Genomic DNA, 25,361 nt, shown 5'->3' on the forward strand with positions numbered 1-25,361 from the left:
TTCTGTCACACTAATCCATCAAACATGGTTTCCTGCAGTGGGTTCAAAATTTGTATTAAATGTTTATTATTCCAACATCTCACATGTCATTAAATACGGGAAAGAGCCCCCGCCGCCGGTACCCTCCGAGCAACGCTGAGAGCCGAGGGTTCAGCAACCGGCCGCCACCCCCCCCCAGACGATTTAACTGAGACCGCAGGAGATTGCAGTTTTGAGTTTACAGAGACCATTGACATGTATAAAGGGTAATGCGTACTTTAATAAATTTATTGTGCAAAGTGGAAAGAACTCTGTTTTAAGCTGTCAACATTGATTGCACATTTTTGGATCAGCAATAAATATGTGTTGGTCAAATAACTATTGTGACATAATGTAGAAAAATGAGCAGGCATCAAAAAGGGGAATATTTCATTCATGTAATTAGCTCTAGATAGTAAATGTTTCCTCTGAATCACAGTGAAGTTTTCTTTCAAATACCTCCATAATGTGCATCTAGTATGCCTACATTTCCTTTACATTACATTTTCTGGATCCAGTCCCCCCCCATTATTTCCACACATATACAAAAAACATCCTATCAAATGCATTTTTGTTTGCTGAAAAAATGGGTGTGTTTTCATATTTTAATATTTTTTCTGAAGTAGCTGGAAACTGAAACACATGGTGCACATTGAAACATGCATCCAGAGAGATCACGCATGGTTGAATGGCCTGGTAAGAGCTAAAGAGGAAGAAACAGAGGATTAAAATAGTTGAAAAGATTAAAAGACTTCTAATTTTCATGTGAAATTTTTAAAGAAAATAAATACTGATACAAAAATTAGTTCCTAAGAATAATGCCTTAAAGTGAGAATATATAAAGAATATTACAATCTGTTCTGGTTTGCTGAAGTTGCTGTTATGCAAAATACTGGCAATGGATTGGCTTTTATAAAGGGGTTTTTTTGGGTCACAGATTTACAGTTCTAAGCCCATAAAGTGTCCAAACTAATGCATCAACAAGAGGAAGGAAAATCAATGGTGTTCGGAACACCTATCAGCTGGGAAGGCACTTGACTGGTGTCTGCTCGTCCTTTGCTCCCGGGTTGTGTTTCAAAATGGCTTTCTCCAAAATGTCTTTGGCCTTCTGTCTCTCTTAGCTTCTCTCAGCTCCCTGCTTGGTTCGCCTGGGGAGTTCTCTAAGCTTCTGGGAGTCCTCTCTTAGCTTCTCCAGGGCAAGCTGTGGGATTCATCTCTTAGTTTAGCATCTCCAAATGTTCTCTCCAAGCATCTCCAAGCATCAGTGTCTGTGTCAGCTCTTGAGCTCTCTTAAGTACTCCAGTGAATTAATCAAGACCCACCCTGAATGGGTGGGGTCCACACCTCCATGGAAATAATTTAATCAAAGGTATCGCTCACAGTTGAGTGAGTCACATCTCCATTGAAACACTGAATCAAAAGTTTCCACCCTAAATAAAAGATGAATAAGTCTGCCCCCACAAGATTGTGTTAAAAAACATGGCTTTTCTGGGGGACATAATATATCCAAACCAGTACACCATCTTACAAATATTATGGTTTCTTTGCTTAGTGCTTTCATTGATTCAACAATCTTGTATTGAATATTCCAGGCCTTATCTAAGACATATGTTACTGTACAGGAAGGAATACAGGTAGCAGTTCAGGTCAAGAATGACTATGAAGATGACAGGATTAGTGGAGATGATATTAATGAATGCAGCAGAATTTAAATATGCAATATCAGAATGCAGTAAATGAATGAGAGATACTCAGAGCCCATGGGGTTTTCATAAGAGGGAGAGAATTTTCAGTAGAAAATTAATCACTTAAGTTGCATCTTTGAGGGCAAACAGCATTTCTTCATGATGTGGTAAAATTGGAAACAATAAAAGGAAGAAGAAATGTGAATAAAGTCACAGAAGATAGTAACTGCAAGAAAAATTTTAAAAACTAAAAATAATCTAGATTGGTAGTAATTTAGTGTTTAAAAATGAATGACGTCAAGCAGGTTTAGAAAAGAAACCCTGCTCCATAATCTGTAGAGCCTAGAATGCTAGGATTAGTAATTTGATAGGCAGAAAGTATATTAAAATTCAGAATTAACAGTATGTGAACTACTTTTACCTGGTGTGATTTTGAAGGGAAGTTTTGGTCTAGGGAAGACTAGTGTAATAGCTTGCAGACTACTATGGTATTCTGAGAGGGGAATGAAATACTGAAATATAATGATTGCAGGTTGGTTCAAAAATAGAATGGGAAAGGGGGTCAAATTATGAAAAATTAAATACCAAAAGATTTTAAAAGATGACAGGAAGAGCTAGAATTAGCTCAGATATTTCTTCTAATGTGAAATAAGGGTGGTAGCTTAAAAGAAATAGAGAAGTTACGATGAGCAGGTTCAGAAAAAAGAGGAGAAATGTGGTTTGGAAAATTTAAATTTGAGGTTCTGGCAATATCTCTCTGAGTAAAGTGATCCATGAGGCTCTTTGAAACATAGCTCTGGACTTTAGGCATGAAAGTGGGAGGATCATTATTAGGATTTGGGGTCAAATTACAAAGATATATTAGTTCAGGCTATGTGGATATGTGTAGGTGTCACTAGCTCAATTTGGTCTATATTGCCAGATTCTGGGGAAATTCTGAAATTAAGAGACTGTAGAGTAAATTTCAGGATTAACTATTCGAGAAATAGAAGAGGGTTTACAGAAGTTTTGCTAATGAGAGATGAGTGCTTCTCCCACAAAAAGAGGTCAGGCATTTCTATTGTAAACAAATGTAAGAAATTATGTTATTTTAGAAAATATGATATGTCAATAAGATGCAAATGGTAAATTTCCATTTGTATGGAGTTTTGAGGAATACTGCCTAATAGGCCTGGGATGTAGATGAACAGGTATTTAACCCTGTTTAGCCACCAGTTAAGGGAGATATTTTCTTAACAGAAATATTTAACAGAGATATTTCTAACAGATTATTTCTAAACAGATTATTTACTTCTCTTTAAAGGTATTCTGTTTAGTGGATGAGGTGTTCTTTCATTGCCAGAGTGAAGTCTGGCTGGCACATATTTATGCTATTAGGGAGGCAAGTCCTATATCCTGACACGTTTTATTCTTTGTAGAGAGAGAAAGTGTGACAGAATGGACTATCCGATGCTGGGTATCAGACAAACCACTGATAAAATCTCATTTTTCTAACACATTAGCATTGCGGCTTCAGTGGAGTTACTTAACTTTTTCTGAATGTCATTTTTTTTTTCAAAGGAGAAATGGAGCCCCCAAAAAATTATTGTAAAGATAAAATAAGAAGAAATAGATAACAGGCACATGGCAGCAAGGAATTTTCTTTGCTCATCAAGCAAACTTTAGATTCTGAAATCAGACTTCAAGTTCCATTGATTCTTGTTCTTGATGGTTAACATATAGACTAATGTTTCAAATTTGTACAACTTCCATTGTAAAACATAAATCATAATTCTACTTATTAAATCAATCTACTATGAATTAATAAGGATGAGTTGATTTCCAGGATCAAACCCCTGCTGAACATATTTATAAATTTTAGTTTCCCACACTATGAAATAAGAAGCATGTAGTTACCCTCTCAGGTTCTATCTGAAGTATCTTTCTCCCTCTTAATCATTTTCTTCAGTCTTTTGTACCTCAGTACCTCATGGATTGGTTGCAAACCAAGAGGCACCTGGGGTCAGGAAAGAAATGGAAGAAGTTAAGGAGCACACGCTTCATAAATAAGTAGCCGGCAATAAATCCTATTGGAAACAGATGTGCAGAAATGCGGCCTATATTTTCTCATGGGAAGCTGGACTGTATGCGTGTGTGTGTGTGTGTGTGTGTGTGTATGAGAGAGAAAGAGAGAGAGAGAGAGAGGAGAGAGAAATATCCAGATTTTCAGGAGTTAGAAAAATATTCAATTGCCAATGCTAACAGTTAAAAAAAAAACAAAACTTCAAACAAAATATGGGTCATATTTTACCCTCAGACTGATAACTTCCATGTAGAAATGTAGAAAAAGCAAAGTAAGATTCCATTCCCCTGCTTTGCCTCAAGCTCACTCCCAATATACTAAAAATAAGTTTCCAACACACATAAACTTCTTTTAAAAAAAGCAAAATTTATAATATTCTACCCTGTTTTCTGCACATTTCTTTTCACTTTGAAATATGCTTTCCTGGCTTATACTTGACAAACAATCTATTCTTTGGATGTGCCATCAGTTCTTTCACTAGTTCCCTACTGGAAACCCTTTATGCTTTTCTGAATTGTATTAATATTTTAAAAATATCCATTTAAATTCCTTGTATATTTTAGAAATACATCTAAATGAGTAAATGTCTAAATTTATTTTTTCTCAACCTGTTTATAGAATAGTATTAACTAATAAAAGTGTTTAGAGAAACTTATCCCTGGAAATGCTTAGTGATTTTAAGGTGAGGAAAAAGATTTTCAAATGATATTGAAAATGAAAACTATCACTTTAATGCCATAGATGTCTAGAATTCATTCCAGTCTTCTTTGCATTAACCAAGCAAAATGCAAATAACTTTAAATACTATTTAACTTTAAATAGACTAAAACAGGTTGCAGTATTCGCTACCTATTGAAAGCAATACCTTGTCTGGAAGTTAGTTTTATTTCCTTCTCAAATATTCATATTAGGCAAAATACACATGCTGTCATGACAACTACATGAAAATTTTAGCCTGAATGTATTTTTTCAATACAACAGGATAAAAGTTTTCACTAATATCCAAGATTTTAAATCATGATCTTTTTTTGTATCCCTGATTCCGCACAATATTTCATACTTTTAATCTATTTTTAAATAATGTTTCTAAATGTATTTTCTTCTCTGCCATTGAGAGATATAATTTTACATGTTTACATTAATTATATATTTGGATTTATCAAGGAATATAGATAAAACAGATGCTTGAAAAAATTAAGCATTTGTAGTAGATAAACTGTTTTCTAAATGTTATTGTTTTTCTCTATTAGAGAAGTTATGGGTTTATGGAAAAATCATGCATAAAATACAGGTTCCCATGGGTTATTTTGCAAATATATTCATAAAATGGAAGGATATAATAGTTTTCTACTGTGCAAATCCACAATTCTGCAGACACTACTTATATTAAAAATAAAGTTTTTTCATTTTAATTATTTCCCTTTATTGATGCATTTAACCTATATTGTTGGAAGTCAACTCACTATAACATTTGCACAATGAGATAAGAGAGAAATACAGGTCTTCTGGAGGCAAAATTAAAATTATGTTAGCACCAGATTCCATTATCAGACAACCGTCTCTCTAACCTTTAACACTATGTTCCCTAAAATTGGGAATATATTAATATATCACAATAAAACAAGCTACCTGGACAATAATACTGTAAAAAGTACACTCATTTTGGGAAGCAATTTTTTCTCCCTAGTTAAATGAGAAAAGGTTATACAATGAACACCAGTATTCCTAAGAAATTCTCAGACACTTCTCAATCTTAATTTTCTTTAAGGGGACAATGACAACAACAACAGCCTGGCATGAACACACTGACTTGGAAATGTTCACCCCAACACTATGTGGGATCAGTCATTTGTCCAAAGCCACATAACTGGAATCTGCAATACCAAATCTCTGATCTGGGTTTTTTGACTCTAGATCAGCACTCTGTAACAAATTAGTTAACAGTTAAGCCCTTATTCCATATTTAAAGCATATATTTTCTTTTCATGTGACTCAAAGAGATTGGAACAAAAATTAAAACTATGCCCAGAATAACTAGAGCTATTCTCCCTATTTTTTTATGTGTAGCAGTAATTTTAACACTTGAAACAAAATTAAAATGTTGTTGTTATTATTAAGAGACTCAGGGCTAATCATACAGAGATCTCCTGCGATTCCCTAGGTTAAACTCAGAGAGTAAAAAGGAAATCTAGAGAGAGATGGTGACAAACTGAAATTTACCCATATTTTGCTTTGCAGGAGTATCATTTTTAACATGTAAGTATATTTCCTTCTCCTTTAAAAAATGTAATGGGCATGCTTGTGTGTATTTTCATACATATGCAATGGATGTAGTACTAACAGAATGACTATGCATTTTTAAAAACTTAACACCACATCATGAAAATTTCCCCATGCCATTAAATACTCATTGAAAATACAGTTTTATTTGACTCAAGGTAATCTTTCTGTATTTTTGAGAAAATCTTTGATAGCAACAGGTTTCATATGAGAAAGCCTCAGCTATATTAAAATAAAAAGATACTTTCTGCTGTCTACTATTTGGTTCTATATTCAGTAGAATTTGTAAATTATTTTTGTTGTATTTAAGTTTCTCTGGAATATTCAAGAAGAGGAAGTATTTCCATTGTTCCCTAAAAATCTTCAGCTCACAGAAAGTGAACCATTGCAAAATTTCAAAAATTCATAGAATCCCTGATACATGAGGAGAAGTTATAATAATAGTAGCTACTCTCCAAAGTTAACTGGAGGCTCTAGACTCATTACTATTGCATGTAACAGAGAATTCATGTATTTCATATACTAACCTTAAGCATGAAGATGGAAGTTGACAGAGCAATGGAAGAGGTGGTTCTTATAGCTGGCAGATACTATATTATTAAGCGATAAAATTTGCCTCAAATTTTCATGAGAGAAAGAAACTTCTTCTAATTCCAAGAGAGAAATTTTATGCAAGGAAGTCCTCTGACCGCTCCATTCCACATTTACTGGTATATCTAATTAGAAATTCGGGGAAAAAGAATGAGAATGTGTGGATCAGCCTCCTTTTCTCTCATTTTGAAGTGCAGTATCCTCAGAATCCACATTTTTCTTCTATCCCATGTTAGGTAACCTTAACTTATTCTAAGGGCCCTGCAGCTGCTCCCACTGCTAGCGACTAGAGAGTAAAAACTTTGGAGGAAGTCTTGGGAAACCTCTTCAGCCATATGCCGAATCTTTATGCTTCAATTCTGTTTATAAGAAAGACAGCTTAAAAATGTGAAATCATAATTCAGGAAGAAATTAAAGCATGTTTTATCTCCTCAACCTCCAACCTACATAAACAGCAGTTTGAGAATTCATATGTCATGAAAACAAACATTATTGAGAGCTTTTCTAGGCCAATTCTATTTTCTCATTCAATAAAGGATGAACTTGAATTGGAAAATATTTGATGTTAATGTCATATTGCAAAACTTCATGGTTGAGGCCTAGGCTAGCAGGAATGACCAACTCTGATTGCCTGAGTGCTTGTATAAATGTGTGCACGGTGGCAGCAGTAAAATCTGTCCAATAAGATGAAGCTCATAAAAAAATGCTTGCATCACATATAAGTTCCTCAATCAGGTATTGTGCCCTGAACTGTAAGAAAATGCACCAACATTTTGGTCTAAAATATCACGTTAGAGAAAAATAAGTAATTGCCAGGAATGTGATTTGAGGGTAACAAGAAGTTTTCCCTTAAGAAGAAAAAAGTTATCTTTTCCTATAAATTTAATTTTCCTCTGTCCAAACTCATGGCACATGCTGCCACTGGAGTGGTAAGTCAGAGACTCAAGGAAAATGACTGCAGTAAGAATCAAACTTGTCCACAAATGCATTGTCTAAGTCCAGAATGAGTCAGGCATAGCCCAACTACACCAACGGTTAACATGATAACAGGCTAGTGAAGCAAAAGCTGTACTGAAAGCCATTGGGATTGGGGGAGGACAATGTAAAAGCTGGCAGCATACCATGGCCTAAGCTTTGCTGTTATTTAGACCACTCAACAGTAGTAATGTTATAAAGGGAATGTCTAATTAACACTTTGTTTTATCTACATGAACGGAAAAATACCATAATATTACTCTTTAAATGTACAGCAAAATATTTTCAAAGTCCCTTAGCCAACACACACACACACACACACACACACACACACAATTAAATTATTGTATAACTCTCAAAAAATATATAGAAAAGCCCTTAGGGTTAGGGATTGGTATGGGGATGAGTTTGGTAAGTGTAAATTTTGAAGCTTTGCTGTCTTTGAGGTGAAGGATAACGCACAACTCAAATTTAGGGTTTTGATGCCCACAGGGAAATGGGAGACTGAGGCCCTTGTACAAAGTAGTGTAGATGAATCAGGGATCCTTGATGCCAAACTGAGATAAGCAGTGTAAAATCTTACATTTCTCTGATTACAGTGACCATAAATAAAGGATTAGTCTCCAAAATAAAGAAAGAACTACGTATCAATAGGAAAATTACAAGTAATCTAATTTAAATATGGACCAAGTGTTAATATTTACCAAATGAGAAGCAAACTCTTTTTATACATATATGTAGGAAAGAAAAAGTGTTCTTGAACATATACACTTCATGCAATGCACAAAAATGTTCTTTGTGGGCTTATTTTAAATCCAAAAAATCTGGACAAAATCAAAATGTCTTGCAGCAAAATGACAAATAATTTAGTTTTTGAATATTTACATAAGACTGTGAAATAGCAGTGCAACAAATGAGCGACCACTTCAGACATTAACAAAGAGAAATTTGAAAAATAAAAGCAAGTCACAGAATAATACATCCTATATGATATAACTTACAAACAATACAGAAACCCAAAATACAAATTATACACACACAAACACACACATACTTAGAATTTATATATGTATATTGTACAACTATAGCAAAAATCATGGCAATGGTTAAGACAAAATTCAATTTATTCTTGAGGAAGAGATAATGAGGAACAGAATGAGGAGAGGCATACCAAGGTCTTTAAAGTCATTATGAGCTACTATTCTTTAGGTGGGTGGTGGGTAAACGGGTATTGCATTACTAAATATTCCCTACCTACAATAATCATTATGTATATATAAGTTAAAAATAATAACTTAAAATATTATAAAGTTAGTTGATTTTGAAAGTTCCTTAGATTGTTTATCAACATCCCTTCAATTGGTCCTCCCCAATCATGTCCTTTACAAAACTCTCAGATTTTTATCTGTGATTTTTTTTTTCCTTCAGCAACAGTAAACCAATAGAATTTGAGTGTGTACAATGCAATTGTATGGTTCAAAGTTATCTGTTGGTTGGTTTTAATACTTGAGTTGGAATTTATCTTTTTCATGTTGAAGCTGTTAATTAGGATTTTTATTTCAGCATGACATGTCTAGTGTGATATGGAGCAATAAAATATATATTAAGTTACTTTAAGTTAATTAATATATTATTAAGTTAATTTAATATATTGTTCAAAATCTATATTGCATTCATCAAGAAACCAATGACCAATAAAAAGCCTTATTTAAAAATATATAGCATAAAGTCTACTTACACTTGGTGGAATTTAACAAGATGTTAGATGTCAAAAGAGGATATAGCATTTGAATCAACTAACCTAAAATTTATTGATTTTATGTATACAAATGACATTATGCCTCTCAAGATGTGGTCTTGGCTGATCAGAATCTATTTTGGTGTTGCCATCTGGCCAAAGCAAATTTTAAAGCTCTCTTTTTTATCTGCACTTCATATGCTATACCACATTTGTTTGAACATATATAATATTGTCAAATCTTTGTCTTGTGTCTGTGAATCAAGTGAGTGGGATGATTAACCTGGCTAATAAAGTTTTGATTAGGAAGTAATGTTGATTACAAAGTAATAAAACTCTCTTTATGTGTGTTTACAGGTAGGTATGTTTTGTACTTTATACATTGACTTTGAACTTATATCCAAAGTGGGATTTTATACTGTTTTGGATCACTAAAAGCAGCATTGAAACAACATGCAACACAGAGATTATTGCAAAGAATCATCTTTAGGCATACAATCTGATGCCTTTGCTACATAACTAAAATATTTTCAATTTACAGTTAAAACTGTATATTTATTTGTAGACTTACTTTTCATCATAGAATTCAATAACATGTAAATTGAATTTTCATTGCTCAAAGGTCTGAAATCACCAACTCTGTTTTACTCAGGATATTTTATATTCCTTGGTAACTCTAGACCTCCTAGGAACAGACACTTAAAATGGTAAAGTAAAAGATGTATCTTCTTATTATTTTCACTTTTTTCAGAATATAATAAAGACAATGCATGTTATAGAAAACTGTCTGACACAATTCCATTTGTAATTATCATAAACTTAATTGTTGTGTATTGATTGATTAAATTCATTTATTCAGTAAATATTGATTAAGTTCCTACCATGTACCATATGCTGAAAGGCTTACATAAATTATTTCTAATACTCGTAGAAAAACCCAATGAGGTTATGTTTCTTTAAATTACCATTTTCAAATGAGAGAATTGAAGTAATTTTGCCAGTGTCATGAATTAGATATATATTAGACAGACACTGCTAATATCTATTTCCTTTATAAATACCCATGCAAGATGCCAGATGGCACAGTAGACAGACAACATAAAGCTAGAAAACCCACTGCCTAGCTGTGTTCCATGGATCAGCCTGAGGGCAGCCCACTTACCAAAGTGATAAGATGTGCTATGAGAGGGACACCAGCACCTTTGAGAACCTCAGTGTTGGCTCCCTTCTTCAGGCCTGGGCAGACTGCAGTGCTGCTGTAAAGGAAAGGGCTCCCTCATTACAATGAGGGCTATCAGAGCCCAAAATGATAGAGGCCAGGTGGTGGCCCTTAAACATTAAAAGCCAGGTGGGCACAATTATCACAAGGCACAGCAAGATCAAAGTGGCAGTTAGGGGGCCCATCTGCAGAGAGCTATAGAGGTAGTTAACAGTGATATCACATTGTTGCGAGAGGGAAGATCCAAGGGTACTGCTTACTCTCTACAATCAAGCAGATCAACAAGGATTATCAGGAGACTGAAGGAAGCAGTCCTATTATGAGAAGATCAGTGCTCAGATGTTTCCAGACCTAAGCCATTTCTCAAGCTCTGAAACCATTACTAAAAGAGAGCCTGCATTCCTGTTTGAAAGGACATTGCAAAATCTTGGCAAGTGTATTTAGGAGAAATCCCCCATCCTTCCCAGAAAGATCTACAGCAATTTACTTAAAGGATTATTTCAGAGTAGGCCCAAAACAGAAAAAATAATCTCTGCAGGAGGTCCAAACATTGGTGTCATTTTGGCTATATGATCCAACAGACCTTGGAATATTAGAGGTGTATTTGATAGGAAAACAATCTATCTATGATTCCAAAGAAAAAAAAAATCACAATGTAGACCCCTAGGGTTCCAGATCAAGGTAATGGAATCTGCACCAGAGATGACATACCTTTTTAAAAGCATCTCCTGTCCTTGCCTTTATCTGCCACGCTCATGTGTGAAACTACCTGATATTTTTTTCATTTGTGTTTCTCTGTCACTTCAACATCACCATTCCTAAAATAAACTCTCAATTTCTTCCTATCACACTTCTAAATATACAAGCATTCTCCATCTGAGTGCTTGCTAGCATGATCTATCTGCTCAAGCTTTAAAACAAGGTGTTAACCCAGATTCTTCCATTTTCCTCAGCCCCTACAACCAATACATCACCAAATAAGGTTTTTCATCCATCCACACACCCCACATCATTCTCTACATAGCAGAAAGAGTGGACCCTTTTAAAATATAAATGACATTATGCTGCTCCCAGCTTAAAATGCTTCAAGGACTTCTCTTTGCATTTAGAATACAACCCGTATCTAGGTGTTCAAGTTCCTGCGTGATCTGGCTGTTTCTTCAACATTAACTATGGCTGGTCTGTCCTTCACTAGATACAGATCACTAATTGAACAGATCTGAGATTTTGCAAAGCTGTTTTTATTCCCTCCTTGGCTAAAATGACCATGTCAGAAAGTTCTTTCCTGGACATATTTAAAATAACCACTGTGCATCAACACTATCTCAATCCCTTGTTTCTTTTCCACGTGATACCTATCACAATTTATTTTTTTTTAAATTTGTTCATCAACCTGTTGTCAATCTTTCTCCACTCTGGAATGTACATTAGGTAAAGTGAAGAAGCTATCAGTCTTCTTCACTGTGGAATCCCAGGTGTTTAGCACAGCCTGTAAAATATTGTAGGTACTTGAAAAATATTTTTGAATGTAGTAACCCAAACTAAGATCCAAAGATAGTTTATTTAAATTGCATGTGCAATTATGACAATGCATATTAAACAAAAGTTATTTGGTTGACTTATCATTCCTACTTCTGAGAACAACAGCCTCTTCTACAAAACTTGCCCTATCCTAGTTTTGCCCCTAAGAGAGCGTCTTCATCCTTATATTATCCAATCAAAAAAGGTTTATATTACCCAATCAAATGGCTATGTATGGGAAGTCAACCCAAGCTGGGCTAATTAGAAACTTTCCTAGGATTTTAAAACTCTGAATCCAGAAAAAGATTGGATAACTAAACTGACAATGGCCAACCATATATAAATACAGAACTCTGACCCACTATATGCAGCAACTGGTCCAGAAAACTATAACAGCAATCAGTCCAGGAAACTAAACCACAATCCCAGTAACAATCAGCCCAAATATCCAGGACTTAATCAATTACTGACAGCTTCCCTAATTTTTGTCCCCACTTCCAACTTAGGACCAATGGGAGAAAGCCAAACATAATCCCCTAACCAAATATATAAGATGCCCCTTTTCTAGTTAGCTTTCCTCCAGCTTCCTCATGCTAAGAGTTTCCAGTCAGTACATAAGTCAAGTCTCCCCTTGTTTCTGCTATAAAGCTTTCCAACTCCTCTACCTGCCTTTGAGTGTGTGCCAAATGCAAGTAATGATGCCTGGACTCACTCTCTTGCCATAGCAAACTTTGAATAGTAGCTTTTGATTGTTCTCATGTGTATGTTCATTTATTTCCACAGATACAGGTAGAAACCTTAAAGTTCATGTTTGCCAAGTGTTTCACCATTTAGGGAAAAAAATAAACTGGACAAATAACCAACAAAAATAGAGAAAAATATACGAGATTAATTAGAGTGTTTGAAATCCAAATGAATGTTTAGTCTAGCTTCATTCTGCTTTTCTGTAGATTTGTTGAATTTCTTGGATTTTCTTAGCCAAAAAAGATCCCCCACTCCCCACCCCCACATATATTCTATAATCTTAGCCCTACCTTACTTAGATTAGGGCCTCTGATATATTTAATTGAAAGACTCTCAAAAATGAAGGAGACATTTAAATTCTTCATTGGCAAGGCAGCAAAAATGAGCACTAATTTTATTATTGCTTGAGGAGTTAAATACATGTACACATCCTCTCATGTCATGTGAATAGATGCATCTGATAACATGTTATCTACCTAGTGAGCCAATGGCCAAACCTTTATAATTTTTTGAATGTCAGTACAGATGATACATTGTCCCAGTTGAATTTAATTTGTCCTTCACAGACAAAATTTCAGAATGATTCACATTTTCTTCATTCCTGAGTACGTTGTCTTTGCTGAATTTTATTGATGTTTTAATTTAGCATTCAAATTTCTAATCAAATGGGATTTCCAATGTTCTGTTAATTACAATAATAGCATTTAAAATTAGCATGCAAATGTAGACACAAGATAAATTGAGTATCTGATTGTTAATAGATGGCAAAGTATATTTTTAATATCTCTAGTGTAATCCTGATTAAGATTACTGTCAGCAAGCTACAGAGCATAATATCAAATGGCAACATAATATACAGTAATTTCTTTTTCTAATTCTACACTGTTCTTTAGAGCCCTATCCTGTCTATTTTATTGTAACTGTTGAGCAGGACAAGAAAGAATATGGCATGCAAGCATTTTGTTAAACCATTTCACAGTCCACACTTACTTGCAATAATAATTCATTTTATATGGTCTCAGTAAATATTATGAAAGCTATTTCCCAGAATGACAATTTTGTTGGTATATAAAATAGAATTATGCTTTAGCTTAAATTGTGATGCAACAAGAAATAAAGAATGGAGTCTTAGACAATTAGCAAGTATATCATTTGCATATGTATCTTAAGGGAAGCTAGTAGAACTTGCGTATTTATAATGTGGTTACTAAAGACATTTGGTAACTGAGATATGAATATATAGAATCTTTTTCTCAGAATCTTGTTAAAATTGTAGGAGAGTATAATTTTAAATTCTGATAATTCATAGTATTTAATAGCCTACTTCTTTACCTTTGCATTACTTTATTAATAAAAAGGATAGGTTTCAACTCTGTGTACATTAAGGTTAAAATATTTGAGAATAACATTTTTCATTTCCTGATCATGAAACATGACATTAAAAAATGCATCCAGAATACAGAATTCATTCTTGTAAATTTAATATAAATTCAATTAATATAATTCCAATATATTTTCCCTTGGTTCAAAATAAGACTTAATGTGTGAAAAGGTATCACGATGGGCTAATATATTAGGCATGGTTTTGCCATTTATCCTTTCAGGTTTTCAGTCTTCTATTCCATAAAATGATGATCTTAGCTTAAGGGATCACTAATTCTCCTTTTCCTATTGACATTTTATGAAATCAATATATATACTCTAAGGAGAAATTGAATCTTCCAGAATGCTTGAATGTGGAGAGTTGGAGAGGGTATGGAGAGTGGATGAGTCAGTGTTCTCCACAGAAACAGAACAACAATAGGATATATATATATCCCATATATATGATTTATTTTAAATAATTGACTCACGGGACTGTGGGGGCTGCAAGTCCAAAATATGAAAGGCAGAATGCCAAGCTGGCAACCAAGGCAGGAGTTGACGTTGCAGACTCGAGTCTGAAATCTGTAGGGCAGGTCAGCAGACTGGAAACCAGGCAAGAGTTAATGCTGCACTCTTGAGGCAAAATTTCTTCTCTTCAGTGGGAAACTGCAGTTTTTCATCTTGTTCTGTTTTTTCTCTCTCCCTAGGTCTTCAACCTGATTGGATTAGGCCCATCCACATTATCCAGGGTACTCTGCTTACTTAGTGTCAACTGATTATAGATGTTAATCACATTTACAAAATGCCTTCACGACAACACCTGGAACAGCGTTTGATTAAATAACTGGATACTATAGCTGAGCCAAGTCAACACTTAAATCTAACCAGTTTTAACAATTAGAGGAAACAAAAATTTTTAATATTTAGAATATGGAAATTTAGAGTAGGAATGTATCTTCACATTTATCTAGTACAGTCCCCTCACTCCAGATGAAACACCCATCTTCAGGAAGTTTGTAAATTAAGAAATTATATTCAAAGTAAAGGCAGCGCATGCGCGCTGGGGCCGCGGTCTCGGGCCTCCCCGGCGCCTTCTCCGAGCACCTCGGGCCCCGGGCCGCGGGCGCCCCCCTTTCGGAGAAGAGAGGCCCTAGGCCCGGGGTGGGGCGCGGGGTCCACAGGGTCGTCACTAGGGAGTGGGGCAGGGGTCAGAGCTGGGCCAGGAACGCGCCTGGGGGAGCGCTGCCTCTGGGGGGAAGGAAGAGCTCGGGACTCGGGGCGGGTCGGGGCCCCACCGGGGGGACGCGCGAAGCCCCCCGGAGCGCGCACCTAGAGGGGGAGCTGCGTGGGCGCCGCGCTCCAGCCCCGTAAGGCTGCCGCGAGGCGGAAAGGGCGCGTTCTCGGCGCAGCCTCCGCGGGGAACACGGGCTCCAAGCTCGTGTGGGTCGTGTGGAGGTGGGAGAACCCGGGAACGGGCCCGGCCCGGGGCGCCCTCCGGCCTGGGCAGCAGCGGGCGGCAGCGGTGCCCCGGGAGGAGGGAGCCGGGACCGCGCGCACCGGGGAAGGACGGCGTCAGGCGGGGCCCTTCCCTCGGCCGCGGGGTGGGCGCCTGCACGGCCGCCGGGCACACAGCTGGGGCGTCCCCGCGGAGACGGCCCGAAGGTTTGTCCTGGCCTGTGTGCTCGCCGCCAGGTAAACGGTGTTTCTTCCCCAGAACAGTGGTTGCGTTTGGGGCTTGGGACGGGAATTGACGGGGGAGAGGCAGGAGGGAACTTTCTGGGCTGGTGGAAATGGCATTAGGGTCACACAGGTGTCTGTATTTATCAAAACCTACTGCAGGGTACACTGAATATTTGGGCATTTCACTGCATGTCAATTTATCTAAAAAAAAAAAAACAATTATAAACAAATATTGAGTTCTACTCAGTGATGAACACACAGGAGTGTCCAGGGTGAGGTGTGCTGATGTCTGGCACTTTGAAATGGATCCAAAACGAAGACAGACGGAGGGACTGACATACAGACAGCTAAGCAACAAAGCCAGCATGGGAACACATGTTATACAGTCTGGGAAGTCAGTCCAGGCATGTTGACTGTAAAATTCTTTCAAGTTTTCTGTATGTTTGAATTTTTTCCAAAATCAAATATTGGAAAATGTAAAAAAAAAAAAAAGTAAAGGCAGCAAATACTCAAAATGCATTGTTCCCTTATTATTTTATTATTTACTATATTTTACTATCATCTATTTTACTGTCTCCCTCAATATAACAATATTTACTATGTTTTATTATTATCTATACTCTTGAGATTATTTGTTTATTTTATCTGTATTGTGGAAATAATATAATATAATGCTGTGCTTCTATGCATCCCTTCTGAACTACACATTCAGTGATATCAATGTCTCTTTGGCTATGGCTTGAATATTTTATACCACAGAAACTGGCAAATGCTACAAATCAGAACTTTCTTTGCCTTTATCTCTCCTCTCTTTCTCTCTGCCTGTCTGTCCCTTCCTCCTTCTCTCTTTTCCTCCCTCTCTTTCTCCTTCCCTATCTCCCTTCCTCCTTCCCCCTTCTTTCCTCCCTTCATTCCTTTATTCTACCCTTCCTTCCTTCCTTCCTTCTTTCCTTCCTTCCTTCTTCCCTTCCTTCCTCCCTTTCTTTTTACATAGCTGATTGTTAAACATTTACCAGCACATCATTGACTGAATCCCTAGAATATTGACTTACCCCTTGTCCCCCACCTAAGGTCCTCATCCCTTAACATAAATACTTGTTAAGTGACTCTCCTTGGGACTCTGTCATATTAGATTTCCATAATCACTCCTTTCCCTTGCAGTATTTATCATAGTAAGGGGAATAAGAAGCTCCCATTTTACTAGCTCCTTATGACTGACTAACCTTTTTAAATAGTCCTTTGAGATGACTTTCTTCAAGTTACCCTATTCAAGCTTACCATCTATTTTGTGTCAGGATCCTAGCTTGTTTAAGCAATGATTAAAACTCAATTATTGAAAGCTAACACCACATCAGGAGCAGAAATCATCAAAAAATTTTAAGTATTAATATCTAAATAATTCATAAATGATGGGAAATGAATTACTAAAAAAAAGATGTCCAAGATTGAGAACATAAGAATGCAATTACAATTATTTAAAGTAAAGGAGGAACATCTTGAACAACAATGTATTGTGCCAATGTGATCATTTTCTTTACTACGTCATCACTATCCCCTAGATGAAGTAAGGCAATGTTATTAATTCAAGGCAATTTTTGAATCTTATAAGACATTTTAGTTGGTACTTGTAGTCATTAGGAAACCTTTAGCTACAAATAAGGAAAAATTAAGCTCAAATAAGTTTTAAAAAATAATGGAATGCATTTCTTCATGGTATCCAGAAGCTGTTAAGTGGGTCCTCTCCAGAGTGAGTGAATTCAGTTTCCAAAATATCATCAAACTTTCATAGGCATATATTGTATGTGGCCATTTTTTTGGTGTCCTTAATGTTGTCCTCAAGGCAGTTACCCCGGTGGTTGCAAGAGATCCAGACAGACCCAGGCAACTATTCATATTTTTTGAATTTCCAAAGGAAGAAGAACTTTTGACTTCACATAGTCACAGTTTAAAACAACCCACCCACCCCCAACAGACTGCAGATTTCCTGTTATGTTTCATCGGCCAGAACTGTGCCCCATTCCCATGCCAAATTAGTCACAGGCAAAGGGAAGAGACAAAGGACAGCTTCTGTGAAACATTTGGCAAAGTGAAGGAAACTTCAAATCTGAATGAATTTTGAAGTTCTATGAAGAAGTAGAAAGGGAAACGTAAATGCTTAGTAGGCAACAAATAATGTCCACTGCAGCATCATACCTAACAGTTCGTTAAGTGATGCCTTTGGTTTAGGGAGGAATGTGGTATAACACTTCATATGCAATGTGTAAGTAAAACAACATCAGAAATATTTCAGATGTGGCCTAATATATATTTGAAATGTTTAATTTAGTGTCCCAGCTATGCTTATTTATTAGATTAGTGTTTATTGCTTTTGTTTTATTCAAAAGAAAGTTTGTTTCATTTTATTCATGATAGTTGCATTTAAATAAATGTTCTCTTGTATTTATACTTCTTAAATAAAGGTAAAAAAAAATCATTGTCTTATGGCAGAGTTGTTTTCAAAGAGCAGAAGCCGACTCAAGCTAGCTTAAGTAAAAAGAGATTTATATAAGATTTTTATAAGTGATTTTTATAAGAAATTTTTATAAGTCAAAATTTAATTTCACAGACATCGGAAGGCAGAAGACAGCTGGTCTGTATAAAACTTGAAATTGGAAAGTAAGGAATGGAGAAATATTTTCATTTCTCCTAAGGCAGCATGGTCTTGTGTCTCTTTCTTTTCTGCAAATGTGCTCCAATTTCCTCCGCAGACCACTTTCTCTAACCACCGACTATGTTAAAATTAGTAGGAACAACAGGTGGACCTGAGTCTATATAAGATTATAGATCAGGTTAAGCCCCAAGAGTTTGACCCAGTTTCTGTGAATCTTGATTCCTATTTTTTAAAGAGAATATGGATCTTATATGAACTGATAGTCCCACGATCAGGTTTTTGTTCTGAGCCAGAGAGTTAGGGTTGTGGGAGGATGTGTGTGGGAGGTTGATATCAAAACAGTGAGAGGGACTGTATGAAGGGACAAGTTCTTACAAAAAGATGGTCGTAAGGCAGCAGTGGCTAACAAGTACTCATGGACGCTGAGTCAAGGAAAGTATTATTTGCAGGGGAGGAAGGCTTAGGAATTAGTTCTGAAAACGACTTTGTGATTAAATACATGACTATAACAAAGAGAATGAGAGGAGAAGTATCTACCAGATAAAAAAAAATACTCTAAAACTGTAATAATAAAGCTATCAGTAAGTGGTTCTAAATAGAAAAAAAATGCAACAAAATAGAGAGCAGAAATCACCTATATTTGCAGACATATAGTCCTTGATAAAGGTGGCATTTCAAATTTGCAGAATACAGATTAGTCAATTTGAATGGAAATCACTGGCTGACCTCCAAACCGGCATCCTTGATTGTCCACTTTACCTTGACACGCTAATGGGCATCTCAGCCTCACAAGTCCAAAACAGAGCTTTTGATTTACATCAGTCTAGCCTTTCCCATCTCAATAAATGACAAAACTATCTACGTGATTACTCCAAACGAAAATCTTAGAGGTCTTCCTTAATTCCTCTAGTCCTCAAACCCAAAATTAAAATAACTGCATTGAAAAGGATAACTATTCTGTCATTTTAAATAATACATTTAATGATTATATATACAAAATTTACACTGATACAGTTTTAAATAATGAATTTAATGATCATATATACAAAATTTACTCTGATACAGTTTTAAGTAGTTATAAGTAGAAAACAAAATATTGTGGGCATTAGGGAGGACATGTTAGGTTTTTAAAAATTGTGTGCTGATTTAGTTAATTATTTATTTAATCTTGGGGCTTTTTTATTGATCTTAAAATAAATGGAAGGATATACAAGGCTTATACCTCTAGCCCCATTTTATTACACTCTATGTTATGATAATTGTTATATCACTTACCTGTTTTGTCTAAATCAATTTGTTATGGGATTCTTATTAATTGAACTAAATTTACTGTATATTTTTACCCTGCCACACAGGATCATTCAGTTTCTATGACAATACTTTTTCAAGATAATTTAAAAAAAAATCCCTGGATTTCTTTACTAATATCTAGAAAAATGTATTCATTTGTGCAATATAAAACTATTTTAGACTACATGAAAATGAAAATTTTACATATCTTATTAGCAGTGAAAGAAGTTTGTTTCATTCTTACTGCTGTGCCCTTCCCTCACAATTTATTTCATGATCCATTTCCATCATTTCTTCACTTGTCAGTATAATAACCACGATAAAGATTAATTTCTCTTTCTCCATTTAGCGTCAACTTCTGCCTTGCATATGCTGTGGAATTTAATCGGAAAGCCCATTTTGAGCAATCACACTTCAACGGCTGCATCTTGATGATCGCACCATTAGGATCTATTGAAGAGTAAATCTTGGGAATCAGGGAGAGAGTGCAATACTGAAATCATTTTTTTTGGTGAAGTTTATAATGATTTCTTCATGTCACTCAAATACTTTCTTTTCAGATTTTCAGATAAAGGAATCTAATGCTACAAAATCAGAAATTTTGTAAACTTATTACAGATTGTACGTTTCAGACCAAATGGGTGTATATTTAATTGTATAATTAACATATGGATATGAGAAGAGGTCTTTTTCCTGTAAATTGAACTCATTGCAGTGAAATATCATTATAATTTTTCTGTACTTTCCCTTGTAAATATTTTATTACCCTGTCTTCCTAAGCAGCTATACCAATTTTAAAAATTGGTGGGTGTCTTCTAAATTCTTTTGAGATCTAAAAACTATATCCACAAAAAATAATTCATGAAGGAGTTTTTTTTTTAAATTACATAAATCTGATTCATCCAACCAGCTCAGCTTCTTTCTTTTAAAAATGTGTTGCAAACGAAAATGAACAATTCAAAAAAGTGGATATGGAAGCTAAGGAAAGGTGTCATATTTCTTTTATGTAGAAAATCAAGCTTCAAAAAAATCAAGGTGATATCAGTTAAGTTAGATAAAAGGAAAAATAATTTATTTAATAATTTGTTATTTGCCCAAAGTATTCCTACTTATGAGGAATAGTATTTATCTCTGCCCTAAGCAATCTTAGTTTCAGTCAAAAAACTTATGGCTATGCATTCCATTTATGACAAATTTAAGTTCCAGTTCATTTTTGAGTTCAAGTAGCAAAATACAAAACTGGAATTCTGATATTTTAAAATAATCAAATGTGACATGCATATCTGATATTTTATCAGTCCAAAATTTAAATAAGACTATAATTTTTTATTACTCAAGGTAATTTTTATAAAATTATCCATTCTCTTTAAATTCAGGAAGTTAAGGCTTGCACCAACTTTTCCATTTCTGTTTTATTCAGAAATTCATGGATAAAGCCAACATGTTCCACAAATCCATTCTGGTTTCCCATAACCCAATCAGCCAGACATCCAGTTCTCATCTTTTGTAGTTCATCTCCTGCAGTCTCAGTCTCAGGCCCAGTTTCCTTCATGTTTCTGCTATTGACTTGTCCAACAGCCATGATTCTTTTACTTATATTGGAACTGACCTTTCCACTATGACCTTAGCACTGGGAAATTGACCTTCATTTGCTATTATTCCCAAAGCGGGGAATAGGTACTATAATAGCTACTTAAAATAATTACTTCAACAACTACATAACAAATGCACCCCAAGGATCCTTTACCTGTCTTCCTGGCCAGCTTCATTCATGGCTCCACATGGCAGGGACCAACTCAAGGATCACCCATCAGGGAACACCAGGGAATTCTCTGGCTCCAGAGCCAGTTGGAAATTTGGCTCTTTAGATGCAGCGTTTTCTTTATCTTTCCCGAGATTAGTGGGCATAACAAAGAGTGTCCAACAAGGTGGACCCTCTCAGTAAAAATGGAGAGAAGTTTTAAGGAAGAGCCAAAGTCTTCACCTTTAAAAGCTGAATTGATTTTTTAACTTATAAAATAAAGATTTTTTCCAGCTTCAGAAAAGATTAATAATTCACATCTACAGAGTCATTTACATTTTATTTGGGTAATTATCATCATGTAGGAGCCGATATAAAGCTAATGATACAAAGGCTCATTAACAATTAAAAGAACGTTACACTGGAAGACTCTTCTACAATGTCTTTGACTTTATCCTTATTGAAGGTGATGTTGACTGTGTTACAAGCTCTTTGAAGACTCTGGGCAGGTATAGCACTTAATTTTAATCTCAGTGCTTAGTATGGTGACAGGCGTTGTGCTCACCACAATTCTCATCAACCCCTTCTTCTAAAGGTGTTGTTCTTTCTGACACAGTACACGTTCTCACTGTAAACTTTCAGTTCTTGCTCCTGATCTACTATCTGTTTTCTCTTTCTTGAACATTTCTTATATAAAAGTGTGCCAAATGTTCCATAGTCATGTGTACAAAGTTTGAATGGTGTCCCCTGCAAAAAGTATATCCAAGTCCTAACACCTGGTAACTCTGTATGTGATGTTATTTGGAAATTGGGTCACTGCAGATGTAATCAAGTAAAGGATCTTGAAGCAAGATATTCCTGATGTTAGGCTGGGCCCTAAAATAATGACTGATATTCTTATAAGAGAAAGGAAAGGAATATTGGGGAAATACAGATACAGAGGGAAAGGCCACTGAAGATGGAGGCAGGGATTGGAGTTATGAAGCTACAAAACAAGGAACAGAAAGGATTGCTGGCAGCACCCAGATGCCAGGAGCTCGGGATGGAACTGACCCCCCTCAGTGGCCCCAGATGGAACCAATCCTGCCAACACCTTGATTTCAGACCCCTGGACTCCAGAACTCTGAGAAAATAATTTTTTGTTGTTTTAGTCAACAAAGTTTTGGTAATTTACAGCAGCCCCAGGAAATAACTACATCTTCCCTTTTCTCTTTTCAATCTACACTGACTGTCTTGATATTTTCTTCCACTTTCATCTCTCTGTAGTAATAACCATATGTACATCTCTCCATCTGAGCCCACCCGAGCACTACATTCCCACATACTCAACTTGCAAGTACAAATCATTTGGTTTCTCCCCAATAAATCTATAGGAAAATATCTATTCCTATTATGGTGTCTGGGTGAAAATATTACACATATTCTGTACTAAAACATTAAAATTCTGAATTATTATTCTTAAACATAATATCAAATTGGCCATCATGCCCTGCCATGTCTGTCCCCTAAAAGTTTTAAATTGCCAGTCCTATTTATTCTCACAAATAGAATGACTGTTTTCATTTCCACTTATACCTGCTTGGGTTTAAATTAATTTTCAGATATTAAAATTTACTTCAAGTCTCTTGTAACAAAAAATGTGGTATTTGCACCAATGTTAAAAATACAACAATGGAATAAAGTAGTACTTTTAGAAAGAAACACAAATACATGCAGGAATTTTGTATTTGAAGAAAAAGCTAATTAAATTCAGGGGAAAAATAATAGTCTTTTTAATGTCACATATTGGCATAATCGGCTACACATGTATATCATAAAGTACACAATTTAATTTCAAATATGTAAACAATACATGTTAAATGATTCAAAATATTAGAAGAAAAAGTAGACAAACGTGCAAACGTTTGGTGGACATCTTCCTCAGCAAGAGAGTAAATTCAGAAAGAAATCAATTTTTGGGAAAAAGATATCAGAATATCAGAATACCAAGGATAGAAGGAAACTTCCTTAAGTAATGGAAGGTTCCTATCAGCAGCTGTAAGCTACAAACAGCATCGTAACTGTGGAAAAATTTGAGGTAGGAACAGGACAGGGAAGTTTTATATTATCTTTTTAACCTGAAAGGCTAATGTGTGATTCATAATAAGGGATAATATATATTATGGGTGGAAAGGAATAGGAAAAAAAGCATGTTAAAATATAATTCCATTATTTTCTATTGTCTGTTGTTCTTGGTGAGATGCTAGATGACAATCCAGTTGTCTATTAAATTAACTTTATCATTTTGTACCTTGGCAGGTTTAATGTTTTTCTTTCTCTATGGCTTCTATTTGACTAACTAGTGTCCGGTTTGGATTTACTTGTATTTGTCCTATCTTGGATTACACTAGCAATTTGGACTTATGATTTTGTTCAAGTCTAGAAAACTCCATATTATATCTAGTAATCATTTTTCTCAGCTCTTCAATTTTTTTCTCTTCTCCTGGCATTCCTATTGATTATTTATTATAGCATATCAATCTAGCCAACATGTCTCTTTACAAATCTTATAATTTAAAAAATCTATTTGTCTTTTTAAGATGTATTCAGGATAAATTTATCACTGCAACTTCCTAATGTACTTATAATCACTTCTACATAACATACTTTGACTTTTGTTCCTTTCCTGTTTTACTTTCCTTCACACTCTCTCCCTGCCTCCCTGGCATCACCTCCTAATTAAACTCCCTGTAGTTGAGTCCTTTTATCAGGCTCTCCTTTCCTAGAAATCCAAACTAAATGAATACCTTTCACACAGCTTTTCAGTCCAGCCCTTAATTTTTTTTCCAGGTCAATTTATAAGAGTTCTTTATATTTTGGTTTATGATATAAATTGAAATTTTCCTCCATTTTTAATTTTTTTCATTTTTATTTCAGATGTGGTGTTTTACTTTTTTAAAAAAGTCTTACCATGCAAATGTTTTATTTTAATGTTGTCAGATGTATTCACTTAATGCCTCTAAATTTGAGTAAAGTTGGGATTTTTTTCCACACTCCCAGGTTATTAAAGCATATATTAATGTGTTCAGATAGAAGTCACTTTGTCTCTTTTCCTTCTTGTTTTAAAGTTAGTTCTCTGTTTCTATTGAAATTTATCCTGCTATATGGTTCATGGAATAATTCCAATTTGCATTTCTCCAAATGCTTATCCATTTGTCCCCACAATAGCTTTCATAAAGGCTACTTTTTCTCCATGATATGTAATACCACATTTTTCATATTCTATATTTTTTGTACACAGTATATTTCTGAATTTTAATTCTGTTCCACTTATTTGTTTATGAATGTGACTTTACCATACTTTTCTTTTTATTTTAGAGACCTTATAATAAATGTTCATATTTGTTAAAATTGACCCTTCACCAGTGTTGCTATTTTATTTTTTCAGGCATTAATAATTCTTGTATGTTTATCTTGTAAGCTTTATAATAAACTTATCCAACTAAAAAAACTTTTACGTTAATTTTATTGATACCACATTAAAATTTAAAATAAAGGCAAAATAGACACCTATGTGTCTGAATCTTACAATCCAAGAAGAAGGTATGTCTATTCTTTCATTCATATTTGTGTTTGTGTCTATAAGGAAGTGTATAATTTTCCACATTTAGGTTTTTCCTTTATTGGAAAATTCAAACCCATTTATATTTTATTTTATTTTATACCTTTAAATTAGCAATTATTAGTATAAACATATACGCTATTGATATCTTTATATTATTTTGGGGGGTAAAGCACCCCTAATTAGTATTAGAGATAATAA

General features: G+C 35.1%; 1 protein-coding gene across 1 annotated transcript; it reads left to right on the top strand.

The window, feature by feature from the left end:
• Window positions 1–15,251: 15,251 nt before the first annotated feature.
• LOC119544527 (translation initiation factor IF-2-like) lies at window positions 15,252–25,002 on the top strand. Its single transcript, XM_037849994.1, has 3 exons — window positions 15,252–15,359; window positions 15,458–15,890; window positions 20,168–25,002. Exons 1-3 carry the CDS (start codon window positions 15,252–15,254, stop codon window positions 20,248–20,250), a joined length of 624 nt encoding a protein of 207 aa, XP_037705922.1. The 3' UTR covers window positions 20,251–25,002.
• Window positions 25,003–25,361: the final 359 nt, after the last annotated feature.

The sequence above is a fragment of the Choloepus didactylus genome, chromosome 9 (genome assembly GCF_015220235.1).
Source record: "Choloepus didactylus isolate mChoDid1 chromosome 9, mChoDid1.pri, whole genome shotgun sequence".
NCBI classification, from domain to species: domain Eukaryota; kingdom Metazoa; phylum Chordata; class Mammalia; order Pilosa; family Megalonychidae; genus Choloepus; species Choloepus didactylus.